Here is a 19,404-nt window from a genome sequence, read left to right as displayed (position 1 = left end):
CCCCCAATTTCCAGTCTGTCCATTATTGTTGATTCTTAGGAGGTTCCCCTCCCCCTCCTCCCAGGTGTTTGCCCTGGGAAAGCAGGGTCCGCTCTTTAAGGTTGAGTGTGACTGACTTCTTTCTTCCTTCAGTCCCCAGAGCTGGACCCAGGGCCACAGGCAGGGCAGGGGATCCTTGACCTCTGTAGAGGGGCCTGAGCTTTGCTTCTGGAGCTGCCCTGAGTCCCTAATTACGGCCCCAGTGGAGCTTCCCAGCTCCCAGGGCTGTCAGGAATAGGAGCCTTCGGTGGGGTTGTGCAGTCCCCTCCAGCAGTGCCACCAACCGCGTGACACAGGGCACATGCCTGTAAGTGAGATGCGGAAAAAGGAAAGTGACCACCTTCTCAGGTTGTCCCCAAGATCGCGTGACCACTTGGTGTGCAGTCACAGCCTTAATTAGGTCACTCCAGTTCCAGCCCCAGGTTCTTTCCACTGAGGGAGCTGCAGGTCCAGGCCCCTAGCAGGGCTGCTGGATTTAAGGTGGTACCAGCCCAGAGGAAGGACACTGGAAAAGGGCCACCGGCAGGGAAGCCGTGGGCGGAGGCTCTGAAGACCCAGAGGCTGGCAGCCCAGGTGCTTTTCCTTTCTATGTGGAGGGACGGCTGAGTCCCCCCGACAGTCCACTTCCACTGGGCCTGTAGGCCCTGACCTCCCCCTCCCTCAGGGCCTCCCCCTGGCCATTTCCTTCCCTGGCTTCTGGGCTTGGGAGTCGAGGGAGAGTGGGTCACTACTGGGGCTGCAGCAGGACTGACTGGGTCTGGGGGTGGAAACCCCGGGTTGTTTGGGGGCACCCGTCCCCCGAGATCCACAGGGTTCCTGGGGATTCCCAGGCAAACTAGGTTTCCAGAGGCACCTCTGGCCCAGTTTCCCAGCCCATCAGGCCTTTTATAGGAGGTGTTGGGAGCCAAGGGGAGACACCCCATTACCACAGCAAAGAACCACCCTTGCTCATTTCGACACCCCTGATCAGAAGAGCCCTATGGCCTCCCCATTGCCTCCATCAGGGTGTGCTCAGGGCGGGCGTCCCCTGGGATGCCCTTCTCCCCCTCCTTCCTGGATGGATAGCCGGTAACTCTAAATTCCCAGATCCACTTGCTCCATCCCCTGTTCCCAAGTGAGTCCCCAGCCGCCTGTACTTATCCAAACCCAGCAAAGGTGCCCCGACTTCAAAAGGACCAAGGGGAGACCCCAGGATTAGGGTCCTTCTCTTAATGAGCCAAAACTAAAAAAGTGAACCCTTACCCATGCGCTTAAGGATAAGCTGAGAGTTTATCTGTCTTCCTGTCATCTTGGCAGCACCTGGACAAAGCCCAGAGAGTAACTCGCCCAAGGACACACAGCACAGGATGTCACCGGGGCCTTGAACCAGGGCAGTCTGACCCCAGGAGCTCACTGCCAGCCCCTGCTGCCCTCCACCTTCCTCAGGAGGAGCCCAGCAAGGCTCCAGTAGACCGAATTGTTCCCTGCTGCATTTGCCAGAGCAGAAGCTTTCCAAGGCTTGTCCCTCTCTACCTGGTCACTCGTGGGCTCTTGGCATCTGTGCCCTCAGTGTGGCTGAAGCCCTTAGCACTCCCGGCCTAGTAACTGGTTGCCACTGGCACGTTCCTTTGGAGGGCGGTCACGGGGCCTGGCTTGCTTTGTTTCCACATTGGGTTCCTGGCATCAGTGGGAGAGTTTGCGTGGAGCTGAAACCTCCCGATCTGAGGTCTTTTCCACTACTGGGCTACGGCAGCCAGTCTGAGAGCGCGAGGCTGGGGGAGCTTGGTGCACCGTCTGCTCTCTCTCCTTCTGAATCCGCGTGGGAGTCCCTGGCAGGTGCAGTGCACTCCCACTGCAGGCATTTGGGACAAAGAGGATTTCCCTGCTCGTCTCAAAAGCCTGGGTAGCAGCTGCCTGACTCTGCATCCCCTCTGCTGTCTTGCGGGACCCTGAGCACACAGTGGGTGCTCTGTAGGGGTGGGGATGGCCCCTCAGCTCTGCCCTGCCGCCTTCCCTTTCTTTATGAACTTCCAGACGCCATGTACAGAACTATTGGAGGTTGTGGTTGGGGAGACCCAACTGGTCTCCTGCAGCCTGTAAAGATGTTGGCCTCTTACCAGAAAAAGAAGGATATTTCCCAGGAGTGAGTCCCCGCAGCACTGGCTGTGCACAGGACAGGTGAAGCTGGCGCTCACCTGCCCCCAGGGCCACTCCCAGCTCACCTTCTCTCTCCCTGCATCTCTCCACAGTGAGGACTGCTGCATGCCCCCCACTGCTCACTCCACTCTCCCCCGCTACTGCCCCCCTAAATCCATCCTGCACATCAAGCCGAGGGGTCTTTCTGAGACAGCCATCTGATGTCACTTCTCTGCTTCACACTCTTTTTGTTTGTTTGTTTGTTTTTGTTTTTGTTTTTGCGGTACGTGGGCCTCTCACTGTTGCGGCCTCTCCCCTTGCGGAGCACAGGCTCCGGACGCGCAGGCTCAGCGGCCATGGCTCACGGGCCCAGCCGCTCCGCGGCATGAGGGATCTTCCCGGACCGGGGCACGAACCCATGTCCCCTGCATCGGCAGGCGGACTCTCAACCACTGCGCCACCAGGGAAGCCCTCTGCTTCACACTCTTTGAGGGTTGCCCCTCTTACCCGGAAGAAGACACAGCTCTCCCAGAATGCCTTGTGGGAGCTGGCCCCCTCCCCCCTTCTGGGACATCCCGGCACCTCTGGACTGCACTGGTGACAGGGGCTCCCTCCCACGGCTCTGCACACTCACTCCTGTTAGAGCCAGCTCTGCCCATGCTCCGGCCTTATCACAGCTCAACTGTCTGTACATCTGCCTCCCCGCTGGGACTGGTCTTTGTGCTTTTCTTCTGCTCTGGAGAGGCCCCAGGTAGATGTGAGCCAGGTGACTCGAAGAGCCAGGCGTTCATCCCACAAAGGCGGCTGGGAGCAGCCTGATTGGAAATCAGACTCTGGGCTCAAAAGCTTTTGTACTTAATTCCTCAGCGTCCCCCTTCCTCGCACCCTGCTTTCTTTTACTTTGCATGTAGTTGTAACACACTTGGAGATGTGGTTTCTCAGTCTGCAGCAAATCAGAAGGAAGGGAGGGAGGGAGGGAGGAGGGGAGGGAGGGAGAAAGAGAGGGAGAAAGGGAGGGAGAGAGGGAGGGAGAGAGAGAGGAAAGAAAGGGCAGATAATTGGACAGCTAAGGGGGACCTACACAAAAGAGGGGAAACCAGGACCTCAGAGAAGGGGCAGGCAGCGAAGCACGGAGGAACGGCAGTCCTATGGGCTCGGGGGCCCTGAGGCTCATCTGGATGGGCACAGCCAGGGTCACCCACGGGAGAAGCAGGAAAGCCCCAGGAAGGGCTGCCTGCTCTGGGGACAGTCTGGCACAGTGCCCTTCTCCTACTTGAAAGAGCCTGGGCCACACGGGGCATCTTGTGAAAATGCAGGTTCTGATTCAGCAGGTCCGGGAGGGGACCTGAAATTCTGCCTTTCGAATAATCCTGGATGACCGTGATGCCGCTGGTCCGGGGACCACACTTTGAGTGGCTGCCAGAGCCAGCCTGTCTGAAAAGGCAGTGCATGTTTCCCGTACAAGACCTTTCTGGAGACAAGCCGGTGTGTTCCCATGTTCTGGGTCTCTGGGGTGCAGGCAGTTCCCCCCAGCACTAAGAGTAAGGCATTTTCTGGGGCAATCCTCCTGAGAACCCCCGTACCCCCTGGGGATCCCTGGGGAGTTTCTGATGGCTGAGTTTCAGGCAGACAAAGGCTGCCCTGCTTCTTTCTTCCTTGATAGCAGGATTATTCTGGGCAGGTGAAAACCAAGAAAACCCAGGGGCTCTGCACAGTGGAGCTGAGAGAGCAAGCCATTCACGGACCAGCACGGGGCGGACATTGGAAACCAGCCCCTGAGCCCTTGCTGCTGTCTCCTTACTGGCAGGCCTTCGGTGGGGTGAGGATTTAGGGTCACCTGGGCCCCTCTGGCCAGGCCACGGGATTTCCCAGGTCATAGACACTCAGGGTGGTGGGCCCAGTGTTCAGGGATCTCAGCCCATCCTGCCTCAATCCACCCCATTCCCCTGACCAGTGATGACCCCAATCAGTTGAGTTGGGAAGCCTTTTCAAGTGAGCCCTTGGAGGACAGATGTGATGCTCTCATACAGGACAGGCGGGGCGATGAGAGTCACTCATCAAGGGCTTCCTGGAAATTCAGCCGAAGGGGTCGCAGCAGCCTGTGGATTCGGGTTTCCCCCAGAATGCTAAAGATGGTAGAGGCTGTTTGAGGCCAGTGGGTGTGGGCAGCTCATCAGAGCAGCAGCCCTGGAAGTTGTCTGCTTCCTCTTCACAGCTGCAGACAGGTCCTACTTTTAAATATAGCTCCCTCCCATTGCTTGCTTACTGGGTGCCGGGGGCCGGTGCTGGCGTGTTATCTCCTGTTGGCCCGTCTACAGCTCTGCAAGGCACAGGCAGCTCAGTTAGAGTCAGCCTGCAGTGGGCTCGGCAGCCCGTCTCTCCCAAATGAATGGCAGGGCTGGCTTTGCACCCAGGCCTGTGTCTGCGGGGCCACGTGCAGTGCCGATGGAACTGGAATCTCCCCCTAACAGATCCTGGAGATTAGGAAGATGAAGGGAATGAGGACATTTTAAAGCAAAAACATGGAAAAAGCTCACCAATTCAGAGGAGGGCTAGAAAGAAGCCCCAGGAAACAAACAAGGATGCGGGGTCTCGGAGTTATGAGTGCGGTTTCTTGTTTTTTGTTTTTTTAATATCCTGAACTGCCTTTAATAAGAAAAATCTTGGTTAAAATTTAAATTATAGAAAAAAACTGGTACAGGGAGCTAAGATGTTGGTAGAGGGAGGAGCCAGGGGCTTAAGGGAGCCCCAGTGAGCCTGCAAGCATTTGAAAGATATAAAGTACTGGGAGGCGGGGAGAGGAAATATTTTGATGGTTTGAAACAGGGGGAGAGTGATGCAGCTTAGGCCGGCTTTGTAGGGAGAAGGAGAGCCCCAGATGAGCCTAGGTCTGGGGCTCCCTCCCCGACTCCCCTGGGTGTGGGTGGCTCTGCCAGCTGAGCAGTGCAGGTGGGCCCGACCTGGGCAGGTTCTTCTAGGTGCTGCTCCCTTTCCATGGGGCTGGATTCCCAACTGCAAGGAATGTGATGGAATTTTCGTGGAGGGACTGGAAGCAAAGCAGGTTTCCAGAATGAGGAAAACAAATCCGCCTGCATTCATCTCTCCCACGGGCCCAGAAGTTTGGCGTAAGGTCACCTGTTTGCAGATGGCCTTGTCTCAGGGGGTCCTCACACAGCAGTTACTTGAGGAGAGGGGCTCTGAGCAGGTTGAGGGTGAGTGCTTTGCGCCCAGTCCAGCCTTGGGGGCCTCTGCGAGGGGTCCTCACCTCCGGCTTCCTTCAAGCGCACCCACGGTGGAATGCGTTGCTGAAGTTGTCCCACAGCTTTCAGAAGGGCCTTTATCCATTTAACACCTTGCTTCCCCAGGACGCCTCTCTGCCTTAGCTTTGGCTGGCTTGTCTCTGTCAACTGTCACTGGAGGGGCCACGTTGGCATCCTGTAAGGACTGACCTGCTATCAAACCTACATCTGGTGGCGGTGTTGCCCAGCCCTGCGGTCGGGCCGTGGGCTGCATCAAGTGGCGATAACCGGGGCTAACCTCGCTGGGCCTAGTGACCTTCGGTTGGTTGGTTGACCTAGGTGGGCTTGGTTTCTTCGTCAGCCTGACAGTGTGACGTTCCTTAAAGGAGTGTTGGAGGGTTAAAGCCGATCAAATCTATTTGAAGGGCTGTGTTGGTGAGACTGTTTCTTCAAATGTTTGTGAGACAACGGTATTCTCTCGGGCAAAAATGAATAATTTTGCGTATGTGGGCAGCTGGCGATACCGCACTCCGAGACCAGAATCAGAATCTACACACGTATGGGACTCAGCAACGTGACTCCTATTACTTCTGCCAAAGTCATCAGATATAAATTGTAAAATGTGTGAATCGCACAGTTGACTAGCGGTCTGTTTGTTGGGACATAGTGTGTGCACTCTATCCATCCCCTGGCTCCCCACTGAGTTAAGGGGCACATGGTATAAGCTTAGTTCATGGTCATTCCTGCCTCGCCTGTTCCCACGTGAAGCCAGGCACCCGCCTGAAAGCCCCAGGTTAGTTCTGATCCACAGCAATTGGCTTCACTGCACCCCTCAGCTTTCACGACCTGTCACATGGGGTGACTCGTGACCACCTCACAGCACTGCTGAACTAACTCAGGTGCTTCAGCACAGCGCCGGGCACTTAGTGAGCACTCAATAAACAGTAAACAGGCGGCCATTATGAATTCTTCATAGGACTGTCATAAAGATGAAAGGGTTAGTGTATGGGACAATGTGCTGTGAACTGCAAAGCAGGCTAGTTGTAGTTATTAGGGGCTTTGAATCCCATCGTGTGCGCGGAACGCATATGGTAGTCGGATGCTTTGAGAGGAGCAGATGAAACAGTAAGTTGATGAGGGGGACCTGGGAGGTTTTTCCTGCCTGTCTGGCATATGCAGGCCCTGAAGGAGGTGGCTGTGGACCAACCCTCGGAGATGGTCACTTTAAAGAGGGAAAGATGCACTTCTGGATTACAAATCCCAGTTCCGTGGGGAGGGGCGAGGACACCACTAATGTGGTCAATTTATGGTCCTCCCAGGACTTAACTATGGGCTTGGCTGGTGCTTCGGGCAGGAACAAAGGGACGCAGTCTTTGCTGAGTCCCTGGGAGTCGAGGCAGCGGCTGAGTGACCCCTTTCTTTCCTGCCCCTCTTGCCTTGGAGACATCCCCTCTCAGTCCACACACTGGCTTTATTCCTGTGCCAAACTGGTGCTCCCGGCAGGATGCCTGGCCCTTTCTTTCTTTTTTTTCTTTTTAAAATTTATTTATTTATTTTTGGCTGCGTTGGGTCTTCGTTGCTGCGAGCGGGCTTTCTCTAGTTGAGGAGAGCGGGGGCTACTCTTTTTTTTTTTTAATAAATTTATTTATTGATTGATTGATTGGCTGTGTTGGGTCTTTGCTGCTGCGCGTGGGCTTTCTCTAGTTGCGGCAAGCAGGGGCTACTCTTCCTTGCCGTGCGCAGGCTTTTCATTGCGGTGGCCTCTCCTGTTGCGGAGCACGGTCTCTAGGTGCACGGGCCTGAGCAGTTGCGGCACACAGACTCAGTAGTTGTGGCTCGTGGGCTCTAAAGCGCAGACTCAGCAGCTGTGGCACACGGGCTTAGCTGCTCCGCGGCACGTGGGATCTTCCCGGACCAGGGCTCGAACCCATGTCCCCTGCATCGGCAGCCGGATTCTTAACCACTGCGCCACCAGGGAAGCCCAGGGGCTACTCTTGGTTGCAGTGCGTGGCCTTATTGCGGTGGCTTCTCTTGTTGCGGAGCATGAGCTCTAGGCACACGGGCTTCAGTAGTTGTGGCTCGTGGGCTCAGTAGTTGTGGCTCGCGGGCTCTAGAGCGCAGGCTCAGTAGTTGGGGTGCACGGGCTTAGTTGCTCCACGGCATGTGGGATCTTCCTGGACCAGGGCTCAAACCCGTGTCCCCTGCGTTGGCAGGCGGATTCTTAACCACTGTGCCACCATGGAAGTCCCCCGACCCTTTCTTCTGTCTGGGATTTGCCCACCGAGGTGGTGTGCTTTTGCTCCCAGGCACATTACTCACCAAAATGGTCAAACCAAAATTTCCTGCCTATTGAAAGAAATTGGAATTCCTTTAACCTGTCCCCCAGACTTTGCCAAGGCCCTTTCTCACATATTTGTCCTCTTTCTTAGGCCTGGAGAATGTTTCCGGCTTGAGGGCCTAAAAGAGGTTTTCCAACCCTTCTTGACTCTTCTCAGTTAGAACCCCAGAGAAATGCCAGGGATAAGGTCTCCGAGCCCCTCTCTGCCATGGCCCCATCTCGACTGCCGGTTGTGCTGCGGAGGCTGAGCTAGCTGTGTTCCTGCCCCTGCTGGGTGAGGACGAATTCCTGCCTTGTTCCCTGACCTTTCCTTATCTTGCCCCAATTCACCTCCTGTTCCTGGGGCCCCCTCCCCTCTCTTTACCCCTGAGCTTTTCAGCTGCTCTTGTCCTCCCTTCACTTTCCTTCCTTTCGTCTCTGCGTTCAGACCCCGAACCTCTGCGTTTGCTCGAAAGATCCACATCTTAAATTCATCCCCCTTCGTGGCTTCAGTCTCCTCTGCAGACTTCGCAGGAGCATGCGCTGTGCGCTGAGCAGCAGGCAGAGGACATTCATTCACAATCTCGGCCTGGAGGGGAACATAGGGGCCGTTTAACGACGGGCTGCCTTCCTGAGGTAGAATTGCCTGAGGAGCGCTTCCCAAAGTGTTTTCCTTGGAACACTCGATTGCTTAGACGTGCCTCCTCCAGTGGAAAATCCCTGAACACAGAGGATTGTGTGGTCTGATGAGTCTGGGTGCTGTTTCCCTCCGGTAAGTTTCGGACACGTGACCATATGGAAGGCTCTGGAAAGTTCCACACTAAAGAAGCCTGTTTACTTTGACTAGGACTCCCTGTAACAGAGTCCGTCCCTCCGGCCTGTTTGTAAGAGCTCTTCTCACCTCAGGTCTTGTGTTAGCTGTTTTTGCCAGAAAGGTCTTCCTTGTGCTTGGCTAATACCCGTCTCTGTCATGCCCACACACAGAGCCCAGTCCTGGCCGTCACCCGCTTGCTGAGATCCTTTGGGCCTAGATTCTGTCACAGCTTTGTGTCACCAGCAAATCTGATAGTCAGCACTCTTCCTAGGTGGCCCTACACCTAACAGGCAAGCCGCTGAATTGTATGGGCCTCTACTCCTGCCTGTCGTTCCCCCAGAAGCCTAATAGAGGGGGCTTGCTGATTCGGTAGAGATAATAGGTCAGTCATCACAGTTTTCTGTTGGACCAGCTTGACAACCCGGTTTCAAAAGCCAATGAGCATATGACCTAGCAATTCCACTCTTGCTTATATGCCCAAGGGGAATGAAAACAAATGTCCACATAAAAACTTGTATCTGAGTATTCATAGCAGCATTATTCATCACAGCCGTAAGCGGAAACAACACAAACATCTATCAGCAGGTGAATGGATAAACAAAATATGGTATATTTATACAATAGAATATTATTCAGCAATGAATAAGAAGAATAAAGTACTGATTGACATGTGCTACAAGCTGGGTGAACTTTGGAAACATTATGCTGAGTGAAAGAAGCCAGACACAGGAGGTCGCATATCGTATGATGCCGTTTATATCAAGTGTCCAGAGTAGGCAAAACCATAGAGACAGAAAGCAAACTGGTAGTTGCTATGGGCCGGGGAGAGGGGCATGAGGAACGACTGCTACAGGGCATGGATTTCTTTTCGGGGTGATGAACATGTTGAGGAGTTAGATAGCGATGATGGCTGCACAACCTTGCAAATATGCTAAAAATCACTGAGTTGTGCAATTTTAAAAGAGTGAATTTTATGGTATTTAAATTATATCTCAATAAAGCTGTTACTTTAAAAAGAAGTGGGGACTTGTCTGACGGTCCACACTTCTACTGCAGGGGGCATGGGTTCGATCCCTGGTCGGGGAACTAAGATCCCTCATGCTGTGCGGCACGGCCAAAAACAAAAAAAACCCAAAAAAACCTGTAAAAAGAAGTTAAAAACCAAGTAAATGAGGCCAATCCTCTAATCACTTTTAGGGGGCCCCTGGCAATCATTCCTTTAAGTACCATCCCTTGATGATACTAGAGCCTGGGCTGGTCCATCTGTGATTCATACACTCTGCCCGCTTCCTGGAAACCACACTGGAGCACCTGTCTTGTCCTTCAGCGTCCTCAGAGCTCACCAACAGGACTCCAGGGGTATTGTCTGTGTCCTTTAGCATCTCATCTCCCAGCGTGATCCTTCCAGGCAGGGAGGGAGTGGGAGCCCAGCGGGAGCGCAGACCTGCTTGAAGGAGGTGGCCTCTGCTGAGGCAGAGGGCAGACTGGTGCTGCCAGCGATGAGAGGGAGAAGGGGCGGTTCCCCAGCTCCAGGGGACAGAAAAGGCCACCGAGGAGGGTGGGTGGAGGTACGTTCTGGGTGGGAGGAATGGCATGAGTCGGCCACTGTGGCTGGAGCAGGGCACACTGGGAAGTACTGGGCCTCATCTCCAGCATGACCACATGGGCTTCAAAATACCACCAGCCCACAGGGTTAGATTTCTGGCTGCCCACAGGCTACATTTCTTGGCGGCTGGTACGGTGGTTCCTAACAATGGTGGTTTCTTTTGTGGAGCTGGGGCTGGGGGGGATAGACAGTGAGGAAGCCTGTTTTGTTTGTTTGTTTTTACATTTTACCGTCTTAACCGTGTAAGTGTTGAGATCAGTGTACGTTCACATTTTTGTGTAGCCCTCGCCACCGCCCGTCTCCAAGACCTTTTCCTCATCCCAAACTGAAACTCGAACCCGTGAAATAATAACCCCCTCCACCCCCCGCTTCCCCTGGTCCCTGGTAACTACCTTCTGTCTCTATGAACTCTAGATACCTCATATAAGTGGAATTAGGCAGCGTTTGTCCTTTTGTGTCTGGCCTATTTCAACCTTAGCATAATGTTGACATGTTCATCCACGTTGTAGCATGTATTAGAATTTCATTTTTTAAATGGCGAATAATATTCTATTGTGTAAATATATCATATCCCACTGTATGGATAGATCTCATTTTGTTTATCTGTTCATCTGTCAGTGGACACTCGGGTTGTTTCTGCCTTCGGGCTATTATGAACGGATTTGTTTCTTAAAGCATGATGTTCATACCTGAGCAGCAAGTGATCTCTGGGGAGCAGAAAAGGGGATGGACTTGACGGGAGAAGAGCCAGCGAGTCTGTGAGGAAACTCCACAATAGCCCGAGTGTATAGAGAAGGGCGGGGGTGGTGGAGTGACCGGGGCAGAAGGACAGAAGGCTGAAGAGGGCTCCACGGGACTGACCAGGCACTCGGGAGTAGAGGGCAGGGCCAGGACCCCTGCCATGGGGAGGCTGGGATCGTTTCCTGCAGGTGGCTCGGGGGTGGGGGGACAGCCAGCAGAGGTGCTGGCTCTGTGTCCAAACTTGGCCAGGAGGGCAGAGCCACCACCCCGCTCATCTGTGACACACAGGTGTGACCGGTCAGACCTGGAGACTAGATTGTGAGATGGAGGGCAAAGCGTGAAACCGCAGTGCTGGGGCCAGGCCTGACTCACAGCCCAGCACCAGGGCGGGAAGCAGTTTCCAGAGACAGGAGACCAGAGGACGAGCGGAGGGGTTGGTGGAACTGGGGGCGGCGGAGACCCAGGGGCTGGTGACCAAGGGGAGGCTTCCAGAACTGTCAGTTGCTCTACGTAATAGAGTGGGTGCGTGGGGCGCCCTGCAGCAGCTATTCTATCGTCTAGCGTCTGGAGGTTCAGTTGATGTTCGTTGACCCAAACTGGGAAAAATCAAGGTAGACGAGCATGTTTTTCATCCTCAAGAAACTTATGGCCTAATTAAGGAGTTGAAAGACATGAAAACACTCCTGCAGTACAGGACCCACTTTGAGTCATATCCCACAGAGCCCCAGAGGTGTTGGAAGAGAGAGAGGGGACCCTTGCAATGCAGTGACCCTGGTGGGCACTGCAAGGCAGGAGTCTTTTGAGTCATTTTTCAGTAAATAAGGCCAAAAGCATTACACATTTGGTAGATTAACAAGTGTCCTTTGGTCCTGGCCATGGCCATCCTTCACCAGCGCCCTGCCTTTGACCTACAGGTATGATGCCGGAAGGGATGGCTTCATTGACCTGATGGAGCTGAAGCTGATGATGGAGAAGCTGGGGGCCCCCCAGACCCACCTGGGCCTGAAGAGCATGATCAAGGAGGTGGACGAGGACTTTGATGGCAAACTCAGCTTCCGTGAGGTACCTGCGTCCTGCTGACCCTGAGCCCCTGGAGGAGGGGGGTGGCCCTGAGAGGACTCGCAGATTTACCATTCCCTGGAGTGCAAATGGCTTTGGCCTCTCTTGAGTGCTGCTTGGATATTTAACCTACAGTTCTGCTTTTTAAAATAAATTTAAGGATCTAGTGAACCGCAGTGCTGGCATGAAAAAATGCTGAGCAAGCAGATTGAAAGTCAGTGTGGGTAGGATAACCTCATTTGGGTAAAATGGTAAGTACTGAGAAATCTGGAGGGATGTTCACCAAAATATTCATTGTGGATGTTTGTGGGTGCAAAGTGTTGGTGGTTTTATAATTTTATACTTAAAAATATATATTTAAACTGTTAATTTTATAACAAGCATTTAAAAATAGTAAAAAGAAAGAAAGAAAGAAAAAAAAATTATACAAAGGGTCTTACTCTGTGCCCATGGACTTTCCCCTCCAAACAGGTCCAAGGATGGGTTTTTTTTGGTCTTTGAAACCCTGAAATTGTGTTCGTACAGATATCTTCCTGGAAAAGCACATGGAGTCACCTGATCCCCCAATGGATGAAAACCTCAGCCATTTTTATTTTGGGGAATAAATCTCAAGGCCATTGGGTTTCTTCCATGGCAAGGGTGCAGCTCCACAAGGAAGGGAATTCCATGTTTTGTGTGTTTGAGTCTTGCGGAAAGGTGTTTAGATATGTCAGTGACCTGTTATTAGAATAACTTTATAGATATTTGATTTTTATAGATCAAAAGGCTTGGATATTAGCCCAGCTGCTGTGGTCTCATTTTCAGTCGTGTCTCTTCGGGGGCCCTTGGGAGTTGAGAGAAGAGAGGACTGTTCTTGTCTCCTGGTGTTTAACCTTGGTTATTCCAGGAAGAGTGGAGTGCAGGCATTCTGGTTTCTGAGAGTGAGAACTTTAGCCGAATACTGGTCATCTTTCCAGGCTAGATAGGGCCTTTGGATGCTCTTGCTAGGAGTCTCTGCAGCTGACCTAGCAGCCATGAGTCCCTTCCCCAGCTGGCCTTGCCTCTCACTGCCCACAGATCAACTCCAGAATCTCCCATCTCTTCCTTTCCTAAACTGGCACATATGGAGATGGATCACGAAAACCTGTGCTGGACACAGCCCTCAAGATAATCTGGTACCAGACTTCTCATTTCAAGGCTAAGGAGCTAGAAAACCAAAAGGGTCAACACTTGCCTGAAATCAGGTCCCAGCTCAGGGCTGGGCCTGGGTTACAGCCTCCCCCCATCATTCACCACATTCAACTTCCCAGCTGCCTCTCTGTCTCCCTCGCCTCTCATTTGGTTCCTTTGTATCGTTCATACATCATGCTGGGCATTGGCTCTTTCCAATCTGGGTACCCCTGGAGTGTAGAACGTAAAGGATCATGCCTTGGCGAAGCTTTGGAGGCAAGGCTGGGGCAAGAGCTTCTACGGCAAAGTTGTGACCTCTGGAGAACAGAAACTGAGGGTGCTTAGAAAGTCTGTGCAAGTCAGCAACTGAGCTAAGACACAGTCCCTCCCCCTCTTTTACCCAGGAGCCACCCAAATGTGCCCCTCTCTGCGTCCAAGATGCTCAGTTAGCTTTTGGTTAGCTGCTGGCTTGGCCATTTCGCCCAGATGGTGGACATCAGAGGCTTAGACATCTCCAAAGGGTTTTGTTGTGGGTCCTCAACCTGCCTACAGGCCTTCAGTGACATTCACATTCCGTCTTTTGTCAGTTCAGAGCCCCACTGTGGTCCCAGCTCTAGGAGTTGTACCCAGAGGTACAGGATTTGGACGTATAGACGCAGTTGCCATTAATACTCCACAGTCTAACCTCCTGCTCTTAGTATTTCACTCTGCTGGTTTCTGCACATGTTGTAAGCCACTAGTGGGCCGATGCTGTGTTTGTGTAACGAAAAGAGGCTTATAGCCCAAACTCCATCTTCCACACAGAGCTGCATAACTGGAGCAAGTTATTTTACTTCTCAACTTCAGTTTTTCTGTCCTTAAAATAGGGCTGTTGGGCTTCCCTGGTGGCGCAGTGGTTGAGAGTACGCCTGCCGATGCAGGGGACATGGGTTCGTGCCCCGGTCCGGGAAGATCCCACATGCCCTGGAGCGGCTGGGCCCATGAGCCATGGCCGCTGAGCCTGCGCGTCCGGAGCCTGTGCTCCGCAACGGGAGAGGCCACAGCAGTGAGAGGCCCGTGTACCGCAAAAAAAAAAAAAAAAAAAAATAAGGCTGTTAATAGCTTTTGCTCAGGACTCTTTTGAGAACCAAGTTCTCTTTCTATGCCTCCATCAGTTAGAACTCTTGACTGCAAGTGAGGGAAAGAGAATGCTCGCTAATTTAAATAAGAAAAGAACAAACAGCTATTGGCTTACATACCTGGGAGATGAAGAAGTGGAAGTGTTTTAGTCACAAGTAATCCAGGGTCTTCCTCTTGCCGTATCTTGAATGTGTTTTTTCTGTGTCCACCTCATCTTTTCTTTCCAAATAAGGTGTTGTCCCTGGCATATGACAAGATGGCTGCTGGCAGCTCCAGGCTACATTGTCCCAGGGGATAGAGGGCTTCTTTATCCCGGAGTCCCTACCAGTCTCAGGAGAAGGCTTCTGATTGGCCCTAATAGGGATACATGCCCACCTCCTGGACCAGTCATTGCATCCAGGGTACTGTGATTGGCTAGATCCAGGCCATGTGCCACAAGGCACCATAGTCAACAGCTCCACCATCATCACAGGTGTCCTCATGACCTGGCACTTAGTAGGTGCTTGGTGAGTTTGTATTCCCTTTCTTTTTCTTTGGATTAACTCAACTGAAGTGAGTTATATCTAAATAAAAGCTACTTTCCCCCAACATACAAGGAAATCGATCTTTCTTTTAAACCATTTCTCTTCCAATTATGAAAATAATATATGCACACAAGGGGCATTTTAGAAGATGGCATATATGGAACCATTAAAAATGATGATGTATTCAATAGCACAGTGTTTGATGACCAGAGAACACATGTTGACAATGTAAAAAGCAGGGAAAAAAGCAGATTTCCAAACTGTATATAAAATATAATTGTTTAGGGCTTCCCTGGTGGCGCGGTGGTTAAGAATCCGCCTGCCAATTCAGGGGACACAGGTTCGAGCCCTGGTCCGGGAAGATCCCACATACCGTGGAGCAACTAAGCCCGTGCACCACAACTACTGAGCCTGCGCTCTAGAGCCCACGAGCCACAACTACTGAAGCCCAATGCCTAGAGTCCGTGGCTCTGCAACAAGAGAAGCCACCACAATGAGAAGCCTGTGCACCGCAACAAAGAGTAGCCTCCGCTCTCTGCAACTAGAGAAGGGTTGCACGCAGCAACGAAGGCCCAATGCAGCCAAAAATAAATAAATAAATACTTTAAAAAAGAAGTAATCATTAAGATAAATAAATTAATTTAAAAAATAAAATATAATTGTTTGCATTTATGGTTTATGTACGTGTACAGACATGTAGAAGAAGTCATAAGGATGGACCAGAGTTAGGAGTTCTACGTCCATAACTGTAGGCATCTAGAATCCTATTCCAGGCACTCACCACCTCATTCTCCTTTGGAGGCAGACAGCGAGGACTTAATATCCTCCCCTCTTTTTTTGTAGTCCTTACTAATTCCATTACACCTGTCTCAAAGCGAATTGCTCCAAGGCCAGATGTGTGGTAGTTTTGTACAAAGGCTGGATAAGGGGTTTACTAGATTCCATGTTAGTACTGAGAACTGTAGGTCCTTTTTTCTCCTCCCACCTTACCCTCTCTGGGGGGGGGGGTCCCTGGCAGCCCTGGCTGTAGTGGGTTGCACCCCTGCCTGTTCATGGTTGATAGGACCATGGATGGACCTCTGGCTAGACTAGGTCAGTCGGATTCCCTATCTGGGATTTTGAAACTGGGGCTGAAGTACTGCACGTTGGCTGTGCAGGTGCCTCTTCCCATAAGAGTAACTCAATGTGGGGCAGCCATTTTCTCCCATGTGGTCCAGACACAAGAGCTCAAGAGGGAATGTTGCCTCCAATCCTGAGAACATTGCCTCTCCCTGTTCCAGTCCTCTTCCAGGTCACTGTATTTTACCCTTGGGTTTTTGAGACATCCTTTCTGTATAATGAATACCTCCTTTTTACTTAAGCCAACAAGTGTGTTTCTGTCACTTGCCATCTAAGAGCTCTAACTAATGTGGGGAAGTGTTTGCATCATCAATCAGAGTCATGAAATTTAAAATTTCCTTAAATTTGGGACTTCCCTGGCGGTCCAGTGGTTAAGACTTCGCCTTGCAGTGCAAGGGGTGCAGGTTCGATACCTGGTCGGGGAGCTAAGATCCCACATGACTTGCGGCCCCAAAACACCAAAACATAAAACAGAAGCAATATTGTAACAGATTCAATAAAGACATTAAAAATGGTCCACATCAAAAAAATCTTTAAAAAAATTCAATCAAAAAAAATTTCCTTAAATTTATCAGAAGCATTTGACAGCTTGCGTCTGAAACTGCTTTTTAGTTTTGTTGGTTCTCTCTGTTTCTTTGTTTTCTGCCTCTCCTTCCCTCCCCCCTCTTTGCTCAGAGTCACAGCTAGGACACTTTCCAATTCTCTACAACGTACCAGTGTTTGTGGACTATAAATAGGAAGACAAACAAGGCTGGGCAGTTGGAGAAATTGTCATTCAGGGGTTGGGGATTGTAATACACTAAATGGGAAAGTCTGGCGTGCTTTAGGGAAGGCTGAACATTTTCAGGTTGAGCTGGATTTTTTTTTTTTCTTCTTTAACTGGCTGGGGCTGGGAGGGACCCCTGAGTTAGGACAGAGCTGCTGGCGGTCATCCGCTGAGCTGGCAGAGTGAGAGTGAGCCCACGTGGCCAGGACCCTTGAGGAATACTTTGAGTCCTTCTGTAAACACCAACATTGTCATCTCTGCTGCAGATGTGAGAAAAATGAGTTTCAGAGATGAAGAGACACCCCCTCCCCGTCGGGTCACTTGGACTGCTGCTAGGCTGGGGGCAGTGTTCCATCTTTCCTAAGCTGCCTCCCTGGTATGGAGGGGGTATCTGTTTTGTGTTTACCGTATGGAGCATTGGGGAGGGGGGTGGCTTCTGTAACTAAGTGCTTTAAGGATGGGCAGGGTACTGAGGGATGGATGGGTATTTTACTCCTTCTCTCTGCCCGAGGCTCACGTTTGCAGTGCTGAAGTCTTGGCTGCTTCAGGCTCTTCCATGAGAGCCTGGCCACCACCGTCCCCCTGCCCCCTTGTCCCCCATCCTACTCTTGGGGGGGCCTCACCTCCTTCAGTAGGCTTGATTTCCAAGGCTTCTTTGGAGCCAGTGTTCTGGCTCGGTTAGTCTGCAGCAAACTGAGTCTCTGCCGGCCTCTAGTGAGAGAGTTTGAAGCTGCAGGTGGGTGAAAGTGACGTTTCTGTAGAGTGAAGCGGACCATGGTGGCCTTCGTGAAGCTGAAAGTCCTGGAACATCTTACTTCACCGCTTGCTTTGTATTTGGCGATGTCCACAGTGAAGTTAGGGCCCCTGAAGCAAGAATTACAAAGAAGGGCTTGCCGGCAAGGCATTTTGGGGTGGTGGTAGTGGAAGCCAAGACCTTCACTTAATGAAACACGCTTCCCTCTAGGGATTAAGAGCGTTGGCAGTAAAAGACACAAGTTGGAATTTGGAAAATGCGTGCTGAAGTTGTCTTACCTCTCACTGTGCTTTAGCTAATGTTTCCTCTTGGGGAAGACAATCTTTAGAGGAGACGGTCATGAAAAAACCCGCTGAAAACTGACATTTCACACATATTTTAGGCACTTGAAAACCTGGAGGAGCCTCTTTCTGGGATGAATTGGAATACATCAATTTTTATTCTTTCTAGATGGAAAAATAAATTATGGAAGTTGGACAGATGTCTGATAGACAAATTCATGAAAATTTTTTAAAGAAGAGAAGTAAAAAGCCATAAAACTTCCTTGGGGGTGATGGAAGGACGTGCAGGTGGGGGCGGGGCGGGGCAGGGACAGCTCTTTCAGGTTGGCCTATTTATTTATTTAAAAATTTATTTTGCAGAGGTCTTAGTACAAGTTGGCTTTAAAGACAAATTCATTCAGGTCACATTTTGAATCTGGAGGAAGGGGGTGGATTATTCAATAAATGATGTGGAGATTACTAGCTAACCATTTGGAAGAAAATAAGGTTAATGATAAACTTCACATGACAAATCAGAATAAATTTGAGATTAAATATTTACGCTTTTGAAAAAGTCATAAATGCAGTAGACAAGAACACAGGCAATTGTTTATGTAACCTTGGTGGCAAGGAAGGATTTTCTAAGCATAACATTGGTGAGAGAAAAGGAAAGCTTGATAATTTTTGAAAAAATTTTGCTGTAAACAAAATTGAAAGGGAAGTGACAGAGCTAATGTATTTGAAACATAAAGTATTTGGAACAAGGTTCTATAAAGATGTCTTAGAAAACACCAAAAATGGTAAATAGTCTAATGCCCAAAATGGGACACAAATGGAAAATGGAAATGGTTCAAAACTGTCCGAAATATTGAATTATTTCGTTTTAAAAAATAGTACATACGGGTCTACTGGATTTTTTCTTTCATGACTGTTAACTAGGATGTTGCCAATTTTTTGCTTTTACAGACAATGCTTCTTAAACTATTGTGTAAATGGTTCTAAAGGACAGATTCCCAGCAGTGGAATTAATGATTGGTAGGGTGAAAACATTTTATCTTTTGTAAATATTTCCAAAGTGCCCTCCAAAAATTTTGATTCAAGTTACACTCCCATCAACTCGATAGAAGGGGGCCCATTCCCCTACATCCTTGTGGAAAAATAGGCAGCTTTGGTTTCTGTCTTTCTTTCTTTTTTTTTTATTTTTGGCACGGGTCACGTGGGATCTTAGCTCCCCGAACAGGGATCGAACCCACGCCCCCCACAGTGGAAGGGCAGAGTCTTAACCTCTGGACCATCAGGGAATTCCCCATGTTTTCAGCTTTGACAAAATAATTTGTCACACGGACATGTATACACCCCTTTTAATAGGCTTGGCTATAATGACCCTAGCTCAGGCCAGAGGGGAGTGCTGCGAATCTCTCGGTGATTCTGACTTTGACCCTAATCAACCTTCCCCTGTAGTTCCTGCTAATATTCCACAAGGCCGCAGCAGGGGAACTACAGGAGGACAGTGGGCTGATGGCGCTGGCGAAGCTTTCTGAGATCGATGTTGCCCTGGAGGGCGTCAAAGGTGCCAAGGACTTCTTTGAAGCCAAGGTAGGTGCCTCCTTCCTGTGCGGGGCAATCCCTCCCTCTGCGCACCCTGCCCAGCAGGAGCTCCCAGCCAGCGACCAGCTCATCAACTCCCTCAGGACAAGGGAAACAGCAAGCGCTTAATCGTGTGAGCTTGTAGGGAAATGAGAGCGCGTTTGTGTGCCGTCTGAAAATTAAAAGCAAAACAGGA

The 19,404-nt window shown here is 50.9% G+C and overlaps 1 protein-coding gene across 2 annotated transcripts in view; it reads left to right on the top strand.

Moving 5' to 3' along the window:
* EFHD1 (EF-hand domain family member D1) overlaps nt 1–19,404 on the top strand; it is a 39,175-nt gene that overhangs the window by 10,847 nt on the left and 8,924 nt on the right. The window contains exons 2-3 of one of the 2 annotated variants that reach the window (XM_030865275.2): nt 11,786–11,933; nt 19,083–19,217. In XM_030865275.2, the coding sequence (XP_030721135.1) occupies nt 11,786–11,933; nt 19,083–19,217 (283 nt within the window). The remainder of the gene's footprint in view (nt 1–11,785; nt 11,934–19,082; nt 19,218–19,404) is intronic. The other variant, XM_060301734.1, reaches the window with a different exon arrangement.

This window comes from Globicephala melas, chromosome 7 (assembly GCF_963455315.2).
Source record: "Globicephala melas chromosome 7, mGloMel1.2, whole genome shotgun sequence".
Classification (NCBI taxonomy): domain Eukaryota; kingdom Metazoa; phylum Chordata; class Mammalia; order Artiodactyla; family Delphinidae; genus Globicephala; species Globicephala melas.
The sequence above is the reverse complement of the archived record's forward strand: the minus strand, read 5'-3'. Positions and strand labels throughout refer to the sequence as shown.